The sequence below is a fragment of the Salmo trutta genome, chromosome 12, assembly GCF_901001165.1.
Source record: "Salmo trutta chromosome 12, fSalTru1.1, whole genome shotgun sequence".
Classification (NCBI taxonomy): Eukaryota; Metazoa; Chordata; class Actinopteri; order Salmoniformes; family Salmonidae; genus Salmo; species Salmo trutta.
This window is the reverse complement of record NC_042968.1, coordinates 8,864,331-8,876,971: the sequence shown is the minus strand read 5'-3', so window position 1 is coordinate 8,876,971 and position 12,641 is coordinate 8,864,331. Positions and strand designations below refer to the sequence as shown.

At 41.0% G+C, this 12,641-nt stretch overlaps 1 protein-coding gene across 9 annotated transcripts in view; it reads right to left on the bottom strand.

Annotated features, from left to right (window-relative positions):
• LOC115202872 (muscarinic acetylcholine receptor M4) overlaps window positions 1–12,641 on the bottom strand; it is a 177,469-nt gene that overhangs the window by 99,634 nt on the left and 65,194 nt on the right. For all 9 annotated transcript variants that reach the window (XM_029766998.1, XM_029766996.1, XM_029767000.1 and 6 more), the window contains 2 exons: window positions 12,014–12,124; window positions 228–416 (listed from right to left, as the gene is read on the bottom strand). In XM_029766998.1, coding sequence (XP_029622858.1) covers window positions 228–416; window positions 12,014–12,124 — 300 coding nt within the window. The remainder of the gene's footprint in view (window positions 1–227; window positions 417–12,013; window positions 12,125–12,641) is intronic.

Genomic DNA, 12,641 nt, shown 5'->3' with positions numbered 1-12,641 from the left:
CCTCCGTGTCAGACACACCGGCCCCTGGCTCATGGACTATTTATGGGCCACCGTGTTACTTTAGAACAGGGGTGTCAAACTCATTCCATGAAGGGCCTAGTGTCTACTGGTTGTTTTTTCTTTCCTTTCAATTTCAATCAAGTACAAGGAAGGAGAAAAAACCCGCAGATACTCGGCCCTTCGTAGGATGAGTTTGACACATGTGCATAATAGAGACAATGACTCACCGAATCTCTTGGAGTAGAGCATCTCTCCCAGGTTGTGAGGCGCCAGAGAGTAGATAGCCAGGATGCCCTCGTCTGGGAAGCCCCGCTGGCTGCTGGGTATGAACACAGCCAGGAGCTGCCCGTCTGCAGAGATGTCACAGCTGGCGTCATTGTAGATCTTGCAGTTCTGCACCAGCACGTTGACAGAGGCTGCAGTGGAGGAGACAGACAGATGTGAGCGTTCAGTTTCACACATCTCCCACTGTGTACATGTCTGGTGCACATCAACTATACAAAATAGGGTGTGCTGTAAATCAGGTGAATGTCTCAGAAGTTTGAAGGGAGAATGCAAGGAGAAGAAAGGTTGACATCAGCATTCAATCGTATTTTGTTGCTCTCAGACAGCGGGGATAAATGTTGGTTAACAATACTGGTCATATTATTCACACTCAAGTAAGTCCTAAACTAGTCCATATTGCATTGACATAGTAAATTGCTTAAAAAAAAAGAAAGAATAGTTCCCATTTCCAATAAACTTCCAGACGGCATTGCTAAGAAAACAAATGCTAATTTCAGTCTGTTCAAAAATATTTACCGAAAGTTAGACTTGAAAAAGGCATTGAATATTTATTTTGGCATTGATCTTAATGTTACATTCCAACATCCGGCATCATCCCTTCCCGTCTCCCTAGAGGAGGCAACAATCCAAAACATGATTAAGTCATTTCTCAAAGAAGGCTGAGAGCGGCGGCTATATTAACACATAACTCCCCTGTAAGGAGAAGGGAAGTTATAGCGTTAATGACTATACTGGCAACCTGATGCATTGATGGAAATAGGCGAAATAAAATGCATTCCATTTTTAGAGGGGAAACTATCCGCAAGCACATTGGCAATGTCGTGCAATTTAGATTGTATCAGCCATTCAACATCAACAAGAGAAAACAGCTCTCCTAAAAGCTAAGGGTCCCAAATAAGAGTAGAAAACGGTTAGTGTTTCTTTTACAAAGAAAGGGTACCCTTACGGCAAGCTGTGTCAAAGCGAACAAATTGGTCACATACAGCAGGCAGTAGAGGGATATCATCAGTTAGCTGTTTGCAGACCACGCTCCAGTTCCTCTAGCTGGTCATTCCCTGCCTACACCTTGGTTGAGGGAGCAGAGCTCTCCTTCCAATAACCTAGCCCAAGAATGTCTGTCATGGAACCAATACCAGTGGTCTACTTGGGTCCAGTGAGGACCATGGTGATGGCTGGTGAGGGATGTGGTGAGGGAGGGGTGGACAGCGTGCATAGTGTATGGCCCATATACGGGGTGATCACAGCTGCTTGTGGGGAAGATTGAAGCTGGGCCATGATAATTAAGTAAAGCAGTGAAGTAGTAGCAATGTAGGGCCGGGGCCTTGGGGGACAGACCCTGTGTTTTCCTCTGTGACAGCGTTATGAGCTCAATCCATCTAGCACAGCTAAATGGACAGAGTGGGCATGCCACGCATGCCTAGTGAAGCAGCAACTTGAGTATGTCCATTTGTGCTTTCACAAACAAACACACGTAACTTGTATAGGGTACACTGTATGCAACGTATGATTAACAGAGAGTTGAGCACAGTTGTCAATTAAAATGTTGAGAAATTCACTAGCCTCCAGATAACATTTGTCTACACGGTTCTAGATTTCAGTTATCTCCTGTGGCTCCGTATAAATTACAACATGTAGACTATATTTATTAAAAACCACTTCAAAAACAACTGCCAAAAAAATACTGCCAAAAAGCAGTACACTTCCCATGACTTAGACTGCTCAAGCATGAAATAGTTTTAGCAACAACAATATCAACAACAGCTAAATACATTATTGTAAGTGGAGTAACCATATTACTGTAGCAAGACACCATTGTTACATTTTCCCTTACTGTTAAGTAGCCTATTTCAAATTAATGGCTGGCCTTTCTGAAAAACAACAATCTTAAGCAACAATAATCAAAATGATTTGTGTTGCGTAAGATGTATTTACTTGTCTCGTACACAGAATGTGGGATAAGTGGATGATTGTCGAAATGAAAAGGGATACTTTTCATTGTCACGCAATACGCCTTCACATTCAAATGCTAAACTAATACATTTTATTTACTGCGAAATTAAACCTCAAAGCCTCTCAGCAATAAAATTGGCCCAGCTTCCTGCCATGGCTGCCAACATACTGTGATTTGCATTTTAAGAGAACAGTCTCTACTATGCCACTGGGATGAGATGTGGCAAACATCCATAGGACGGATGGCTTTGTCTGGTGAGGGAAAGTGGCATTGTTTCGTAAACTGTTCTAGGCTTAGTGAATATTATAGCTGCCCTGGGTTTTTAAAAAAGGCACTCTCTTGAGCCATATCCTGTCATCGATCAAATCGACATCGCTTGTCATGCATGACCATACCATTTCAAACACTCTCCTTACTCAACTCCCAGACAGGTTTGATTAAAATCTCATTTTCGTTGAGGACAGAGGATGCCCCTCCTCTGCCAGCTTCCTCTTGCTCCCTCACCCTCTCTCCAAACATTATCTGGCAGTTTTTCGCACAAGAAATTAGCTTTCCCCTTCAGCCACTCACAGGCAGGATATTCTGCCAGTAATGGTGCAAAGCTCTGACTAAGTCGGGATGAGAGGAGAGCAACTTTTGTGCCCCCGCCCTTATGTTTCCTAATCTAGGACAGTTCTGGGAGGAGAAGATGGGAGCTTCCTGGCCATTCAGTATAGTTTTTTTGAGGATGCTGGCTTGTGATCTCTACTCCCCCAGCAGGCATACAGTTGAAGTCGAAAGTTTACATACACCTTAGCCAAATACATTTAAACTCAGTTTTTCACAATTCCTGACATGTCATCCAAGTAAAAATTCCCTGTTTTAGGTCAGTTAGGATCACCACTTTATTTTAAGAAAGTGAAATGTCAGAATAATAGTAGAGAGAATGATTTATTTCAGCTTTTATTTCTTTCATCACATTCCCAGTGGGTCAGAAGTTTAAATACACTCAATTAGTATTTGGCAGCAGTGCCTTTAAATTGTTTAACTTGGGTCAAACCGTTTGGGTAGCCTTCCACAAGTTTCCTACAATAAGTTGGGTGAATTTTGGCCCATTCATCCTGACAGAGCTGGTGTAACTTAGTCAGGTTTGTAGGCCTCCTTGCTCGCACACGCTTTTTCAGTTCTGCCCACAAATGTTCCACATGATTGAGGTCAGGGCTTTCTGATGGCCACTCCAATACCTTAACTTTGTTGTCCTTAGGCCATTTTGCCACAACTTTGGAAGTATGCTTCGGGTCATTGTCCATTTGGAAGACCCATTTGCGACCAAGCTTTAACTTCCACATATTTTTCCCACATATTTTTCCTTCCTCATGTTGTCATCTATTTTGTGAAGTGCACCAGTCCCTCCTGCAGCAAAAGCACCCCCAAAACATGATGCTGCCACCCCCGTGCTTCATCAGACCAGAGGACATTTCTCCAAAAAGTACGATCTTTGTCCCCATTGTGCAGTTGCAAACCGTTGTCTGGCTTTTTCATGGCAGTTTTGGAGCAGTGGCTTCTTCCTTGCTGAGCGGCCTTTCATGTTGTCAATATAGGACTCATTTTACTGTGGATATAGATACTTTTGTACCCATTTCCTCCAGCATCTTCACAAGGTCCTTTGCTGTTGTTCTGGGATTGATTTGCACTTTTCTCACCAAAGTACGTTCATCTCTAGGAGACGTCTCCTTCCTGAGTGGTATGACTGCTGCGTGGTCCTATGGTGTTTATACTTGCATACTATTGTTTGTACAGATGAACGTGGTACCTTCAGGAATTTGGAAATTGCTCCCAAGGATAAACCAGACTTGTGGAGGTCTACAATTTTATTTCTGAGGTCTTGGCTGATTTCTTTTGATTTTCCCATGATGTCAAGCAAAGAGGCACTGAGTTTGAAGGTAGGCCTTGTAATACATCCACAGGTACACCTCCAATTGACTCAAATGATGTCAATTAGCCTATCAAAAGCTTCTAAAGCCATGACATCATTTTCTGGAATGTTCCAAGCTGTTTAAAGGCACAGTCAACTCAGTGTATGTAAACTTCTGACCCACTGGAATTGTGATACAGTGAGTTATAAGTGAAATAATCTGTCTGTAAACAATTGTTGGGAAAATGACTTGTGTCATGCACAAAGTAGATGTCCTAACCGACTTGCCAAAACTATAATTTGTTAACAAGAAATTTGTGGAGTGGTTGAAAAACGAGTTTTAATGACTCCAACTTAACTGTAACCTTACAACTTCAACTGTATATACATGGGTTGGATTTGCAAAAGACAGCAGACAATGTGTGTCACAGAACAAATACGTCAAGTAAGGTCAAAAAGTACCAGACAGATTTAAACTGAAAACAACAAAGTTATAACACTGCATGAAAAGCATGTCTGGTACCAACTTTGTGATAGAATTGGCACTGGAATAAAATATGGCACTTAAGCTGTAACAGTGAAGAGACGTGCCACCTCTTCCATCCCAAATGTCATTAATACGGGGAAAATAACTAAATCGAAGGATGGGCAATGTAATCCCTTCCTTGGGAGTTTACTATCCCACTTCCTCCATGCCCCCACTGCCCTACAAGACATCTGAGGACACATTGGTTTTACACTTTTTGTAAGAATATGTATGGCTAGCTTTCCACGAGTGCTATTGATGTGAATGCACTGCTCCAACAACCAATTCAATTTAGCAAGAGAAGAGAGAGCGGGGCCTTTGAAAATGTTTCACGATATCAGCATGGTTCTACACGTATGCAATCTGCTTGTAACCACCAATTGCTCTCCAAGAGTGAAAATACTTCTTAGCATGTGAACTAGGTCTGTGACGATAGCAGTATTGCAATATTTTTTTCAAGGGCAAAAATGAAAACACGAAGCAGACCAAACTCTTTGGTCTATTAAAAACCTGCTGTATGTAAAATAGTGTCCTAATAGCTTGGGAAAATGACTCAATGACAACATTAGGGCTGTTTTCTTAAAGAAGTTAAATTCACTTAGTGTTTTTTTCCTTGCCAAGATACTATAGTGTTGCGATACTGGTATTGTCCCGGAAGGGTTTCTGTTAGCCGGTAAATGCCGTCTTTTGGCCGATATAATAAATTAAATAAATAAATACATTTGTTGCTGGACGGAAGACAAAAAATACATTGCAAAATTATGCTTTTTATTCATTGATGGAAATACTACTCGATGTGCTCCAACTTCAAAGGCAAATATACTTCATAGGCTAATAAAGCCACAGCCTGCTTGGAAATTAGTGTTGGGTGTGTGTGTGTTTCTATTTTTACTTACGCAAAAATGTGAGGTTCTCATAAGGGACATCAGCTAAGTGTACCCAGACTGAGCTAAATTGGCAAAGATTTTGTTGATTATCCCCGTTTCCAGTGTGCCCGCCGAGAGGGGATTCTTTCTCCAAAACAGAGTAAAGACGGCCTCAAGATCACGCCTTCTTGAGGACAAAGTAACGAGGCTGATATGCATCACAATCTGCTGCAAGGAGTAGGACAGCGTTGACTTCCCAACGGCAGCGGCTCACTTTGAGCAGGCCAAGGTCCGCCGCAAACGCAGGTAAAGAGGCAAATGATTGTGTTAGTCAGGCCCTGTCCAAGCAGTTTTGCTGCCCAAGGCAAGATCAACATATGCCGCCCTGTGTCATGAATAGTATAAAGATTTGGAATGGATTGATAGACTAGAGTAATGATATGCACAATTGGTGCATTTCAGTGGAGCTTATTCAGTAGCGCTTGGAAATAAAACATTGTTGCCAACTATTCACATTGGAGAGTTACAATGTTGCAATCACTAGACAGCCAACTGCCTATAGTAGGAAACAGAGTTGTTGCCAATAAGCCACGTATATCACACATTACATCAGTCAAGACCCCACGATAGCTCAAATTAGCTCAAATTAAAATAAAACATAAAAACGTTATAACATCATCCAGTAGAACTGTAAAAAGAGTGAGATATAATTTAAGCTTTGGAATCAAGCTCTTCTATAAATGCATGGAGCGGGACTCATTTCACTGGAGCGTTGTAAAATACGATATTTCTCAATGAATGAATCAGCCGTAACAAATATAGTTTATTTACATTTAAATGATTTTACTGAGTTACAGTTCATATGAAGAAATCAGTTAATTGAAATAAATTAAATTTGGACACACTTCCAAATTCTCTAAAACGATGTTGAGGTGGCTTATGGTAAAGAAATGAACATTCAATTTTATGGCAACAGCTCTGGTGGACGTTCCTGCAGTCAGCATGCTAATCGCACGCTCTCTAAAACTTGAGACATCTGTGGCATTGTGTTGTGTGACAAAACTGCACATTTTAGAGAGGCCTTTTATTGTCCCCAGCACAAGGTGCACCTGTGTAATGATCATGCTGTTTAATCAGCTTCTTGATATGCGACACCTGTCAGGTGGATGGATTATCTTGGCAAAGGAGAAATGCTCACTAACAGGGACGTAAACAAATTTGAACACTAAATTTGAGCGAAAATAAGCTTTTTGTGCATATGGAACATTTCTGGGATCTTTTATTTTAGCTCATGAAACATGGGACCAACACTTTACATGTTGCGTTTATATTTTTGTTCAGTGTAGTGAATCTTAACCCTAAACCTTTTCCTAACCTGCTACGACAAGTCAAATCTGACGTTAATCTGACTAAAGGTGGATCTCTTCTAGCCACGACCGGCTGGCCCTGGTGTTCGTAGACAGCCATTTTATTTCTGTTATTAGGCCTGGGTTGTATTTGAGAGGCCTAGATTGCAATTGAAAACAGCTGTGTTCTGTTATTTATTAATTCAAATGTTCATACAAATAGCCTATAGGCCAGGTCATTCGCAAATTATATTAGACAAATATTACATTTTGAAGATGTATTTCATTACTGTATAGGTGACCTGTTCTTCTAGGCCAAATGTTTTTTTAATTTTCTAAATAATATTCAATTATGATTTACAGCAGGGATGAAGATGCAAAGGGCAATGTTTTGCTTTTCAATAAAAACCTGTCATGTTGGTTTAAGAACATTGTTCTACTTTATTTTATTACAACTTTACAGGCAAATTTCTATTCTGTTAAAATGAATTACAATAATCTACATGTGATTTGGAGCACAGTGGGTGGACGCCCTAATGCGTTACACACCCAACGCATATGGACGTCCGGTAAATTAGAATCCTGCCCGTCACGTTGTTCAGCGCCAAATTCTCCTGACGCAAACCCTGATGCGCATGCCTATCCATCTAACACTAATGACCCCTGCTGCTGCAGATGTACTAGTGGACTGGTCAAAACAGCAGAGACCGCAAAGAAAGTGGGATTCATAATAAGACGTCAAAATAAATTAGGATGACCTAGGAGAGCCTATAAGTTGTTCCATCACTGCTAATGTAGAGAACCAATAGCCTACCTAAGCGCTTTTTTAAACCAAATTATTGTCTGCCCTAGAAGATAAAGATTCAGGATAATGACTCAATTAAGCAGCAACACACACACACACACACAGACGTTCAACTTAACTAACATCCCACACTGTTGTGTAATTGCACAACTCTTTCTTTGCAATATGTCTCGCTGAATATGTGCATTAGCATATCAGCCAGTCAGCATTTGGCAAGAACTTTGAGATGAAGATGGGGAGAGCCATATGCATTGACTGTGATTGTATTTCAGACCCTCTGCTTTAATCATTGCTGAGAAGCTCCACACACACACAAACACACACACACACACACACCAGTTAACGCATCTCTTCCTCTTTCCCAAACAGCTGTTACAGCTCATTGTTAATGGCACCACCCACATCAATTATATATGAGCAGCATTCCGGAGAGTCTGTCTGTCGAGCTTAGTGGAGAGCCATACACACCACATTGAGTTCACAACTTACTCTCACAGAGAGGAGGAACAGGGAACATCTGCTGTACTAGCGTTCTGAAATGAAGTTCTATTCAGGAGGCAAAGTTATCATTATTGCTTTTAAATTATTTACATTCATTCCGGTGATTTACCTAGTCTTTTTTCCATAATATAAGTGTTGAGCTTTTGTTACAAATGCATAGGTCAGATTAATTCAATATTGTTTTAATTGTACACGTTTTAACTCTTGACTTCAGTTCAGGGCATCCCTGTTTGAATTCTATAACACATCAGTATTAAAAATAACTTTTCAGATTAGATGTCAATACCATAGTGCCCTATAAGCTCATTACAGGGCTCATGGCCCTGGGTCTGAACTCCTCCCTATGCAACTGGATCCTGGACTTCCCGACGGGCCTGATTTACAACAATGACGTGACAGCTTACAGGGAGGAGGTAGGTACTCTGACGACGTTGTGCCCATGCTTGACACGCCCTCAACCTCATCAATGGGGCCACTGTGGAGACGGACAGTAACTTCACATTTCTCGGCGTACACATCTCAGAGAAGCTGAAATGGTCTAACCAAACGGACACCGTGGTGAAGGCACGACAGCGACTCTTCAACCCATGCATGTGTAGAAATTCGGTCTGTCCCTGAGGGCCCTCACAGGGTTCTACAAGAGCATGATCGAGAGCCTACCGTAGGGCTGCATCACAGTCTGGAATGGCAACTACACTGCCGCGGACCGCAAGGCTCTTCAGAGGGTGATATGTGCAGCCGAACACATCATTGGGTGCACACTGCTTGCCCTACAGGAAACCTACAACACCAGGTTTCACAGGAAGGCCAAGAAGATCATCAAGGACCCCAGCCACGCCCTGCTCTCCCTGCTTCAATCCCTCAGACAACGCAGAAGCGTCATGGCAAAAACTGGAAGATTGGCAAATAGTTTCTATCTCAGACCATCAGGCTGCAGAATAGCCACCACTAGTCAGCTACCTGCTCTCCCCTCCCCCCTGCTAGTCTCCCTATGGATAACCCCCCCCACACTTCCCCTACGGACATTTCTAAAATCACATTGCTGGAAGTGGGTGAGTCACATCTCACCAACCTGAGGTATATTGTTGGGCAAAAAAACTAAAAATAAGGGCAGGGTTCCTCAACTGGTGGCTCGTGGGTGATTTTATATGGTCCTCCAAGTTTTTGAGCAAAAATAAAGAAACTTTATTTTCCCTTTGTTTTGGACATAAGACTGTAAAAACACCAGCAAATCAGCTCCAAGTGATTTTAATTTAGGAAATCTGTTCCAAAGTATTCCCACACATAATAAAGAGAGATACAGTGCCTTCAGAAAATGTTCACACCTTGACGTTTTCCACATTTTGTTGTGTTACAGGCCTTCACATAAAACCCCATAATAAAGTGGAATTACGTTTTTTTAAATTTTTAATAATTAAAAATGAAACGCTGAATTGTCTTGAGTCAATAAGTATTCAACCCTTTTGTTATGGCAAGCCTAAATAAATTCAGCAGTAAAAATTTGCAAGGACACTGTGACAATAATAATTTTTAACATGATTTTTGAATGATTACCTCATCTCTGTACCCCACACATACAATTATCTGTAAGGCCCCTCAGTCGAGCAGTGAAATACAAACACAGATTCAACCACAAAGGCAAGTGAGGTTTTCCAGTGCCTCGCAATCAATCTATTGGTAGATTACATTTTTTTTTTGTATTATGTATACCCCTTTGAGCATGGTGAAGTTAATAATTACACTTTGGATGGTGTATCAATACACCCAGTCACTATAAAGATACAGGTGTCCTTCCTAACTCAGTTGTCAGAGAGGAAAGAAAAAGCTCAGGGATTTCACCATTAGGCCAATAGTGACTTTAAAACAGTTACAGAGTTTAATGGGTGTGACAGGAGAAAAGTGAGGATGGATCAACAACATTGTAGTTACTCCACAATACTAACCTAATTGACAGAGTGAAAAGAAGGAAGCATGTAAATAACACAAATACTCCAAAACATGCATCCTGTTTGCAACAAGGCACTAAAGTAATACTGTAAAAGATGTGGCAAAGCAATTCACTTTTTGTCCAGAATACTAAGTGTTATGTTTGGGGAAAATCCAATACAACACATTACCGAGTACCACTCTCCATATTTTCAATCATAGTGTTGGCTGCATCATGTTATGAGCTAAGCACAGGCAAAATCCTAGTGGAAAACCTGTTTCAGTCTGCTTTCCACCAGACACTGGAAGATGAATTCACCGTTCAGAAGGTCAATAACCTAAAACACAAGGCCAAATCTACACTGGAGTTGCTTACCAAGAAGAACATGTTCCTGAGTGGCCTCGTTATAGTTTTGACTTAAATCTACTTGAAAATCTATGGCAAGAACTGAAAATGGCTGTCTACCAATGATCAACAACCAATCTGACAGAGCTTGAAGATTCTGGGCAAAGTTCCACAATCCAGGTGTGGAAAGCTCTTAGAGATTTACCCAGAAAGACTCACAGCTGTAATCACTGCCAAAGGTGCTTCTACAAAGTACTGACTCAGTGGTGTGAATACTTATGTAAATTAGATATTTCTGTACTTCATTTTCAATACATTTGCAAGCATTTCTAAAAACATATTTTCACTTTGTCATTATGGGGTATTATGTGTAGATGGGTGATAATTAAAAATTATATTTAATCGATTTTGAATTCAAGTTGTAACAACGACATTTGGAATAAGTGAAGGGGTATGAATACTTTCTAAAGGCTCTGTATATGTGATCGTGTAAGCAAGGTTGGAAATGATTATTATTTAGTCAAATATCATATATGTTTGGGCTTCTTGCGGTCAATTTGCAGTCAACAAATTATTTGCAGTCTACAAATTATGTTCCAGCCCACTGATTATCTGCTCAAGAAAAAAAAATTGTTGATAAACCCTGGTCGGTCTAGGGAATACCATAGGCTTCCGCTTCCTATATTCTGGGATAAGTTTCCTGTTTCTTCAATTCTTATTTGATTACCCCCAAATGAACAATCTTTTAACATTGCCCAAGTTTGGACAATTAGCATGGGGACCAAACACTCAAAAGTTACAGACCTTCGGTATGTACAGAGGTGAATTAGAAGTGAAATCCTCTATAAATGTTATGGCTTAGTTTGAGGATAATGTTCTTCCCCAATGTCTATTGTAGGTAATGGGTATAATGATGCGCTGAACCGCTAGGAGTACACTACAGTAACTGCCGCTGGCTTCGGCAACAAAAAAAAGACTTCAAATAGACACTGTTACATAACATATTTCAACCTTTAAAATAATAGCTTGTCAACAAAACCCTCAAACGCAGAATGTTAAAGAAAACGAAACCCAGAAAAGGTGCTTGATTGGGCACTGAATGCATTAGAGCAGAATAGCTCAGTGGGTTTTATATTTAGAGGTGGTGTTCTGAGCAGCGGGCCTCTGCTCTCTGTCTTTGACCTGATGTCAGGAATAACCTGGCCCGAAGCAGAGTAATAACCGGACCATGACACTATGTGAGCCTGATGATAAACAGAGCCACTGAATCTCCCATACCTTTAAGTATGGGACAAAAGTAGAATGCACTCAGCATTGTCCTGCAGGGATAGTACTGTGAAATGAACCCAACCATTAAGACCAGTGGCGGGCAAGATGGACAGAGAGAGAAAGCATTACAGAATAGCAGTCAGTGCTGGGCTTGGATCTGAAACAATCCCCACAGAGGAATGAAAGATGGAAAGAAAGGTTGGGCATATCTTTATGAGTAGGCCTAAGTTTCTTGTTCCACCAAAACAAATCGACCATCCCAACCAATCGACAACTTCAACAATGTTGGTCCACTCACAGTTGCTGATTTCAGGTAGGTCGTACTTGGTGAAGTCCCACCACTGGAGGCGGTAGGTAGTGTTGGCGATGTTACTAGCCACAGCTGACTGACCGTCACCAATAACCGCACCTAGGAGAAGAAAACAGAGAAACCCCAAAAAATGCACAAATCACTTGTCATGACTGTCCTGTGAGGATCCAAATAGGTCAGGACAGCTTGGCAATGGATGACTTCAACCGGACCCTCTCTCACCCACAGAGGGGGGGAGGAGGAAACTGGTGTGGGGTTGACAGTTCACACCCTGTTGTAAATCAAGGAGAGAGAACATTCCTCTCCAAATTCACACAGGAATGTTCCTTTGTCTACACAGACAGTTTCCTGCCGAAACTAATACATTCTAAAGCGAATACTGGAACAATATTTCTAACATAGAATGTGGGGAATGGTCAGAGACGATCTAAAGAATAATAATGTCATATGGGTTGTTATTTTGTGATGTCATAAAACATTTTTTTATAAAGGAACTACTGTAACTTGAAATCTCCATCCTCTACATTGTGTATGAAATATGGAATATGATGAAAGTGTTTTTGTAAAGATATGGACTTGATTTTAGGAGGCAGCAGAGATCTGTTTTTTCTATAAA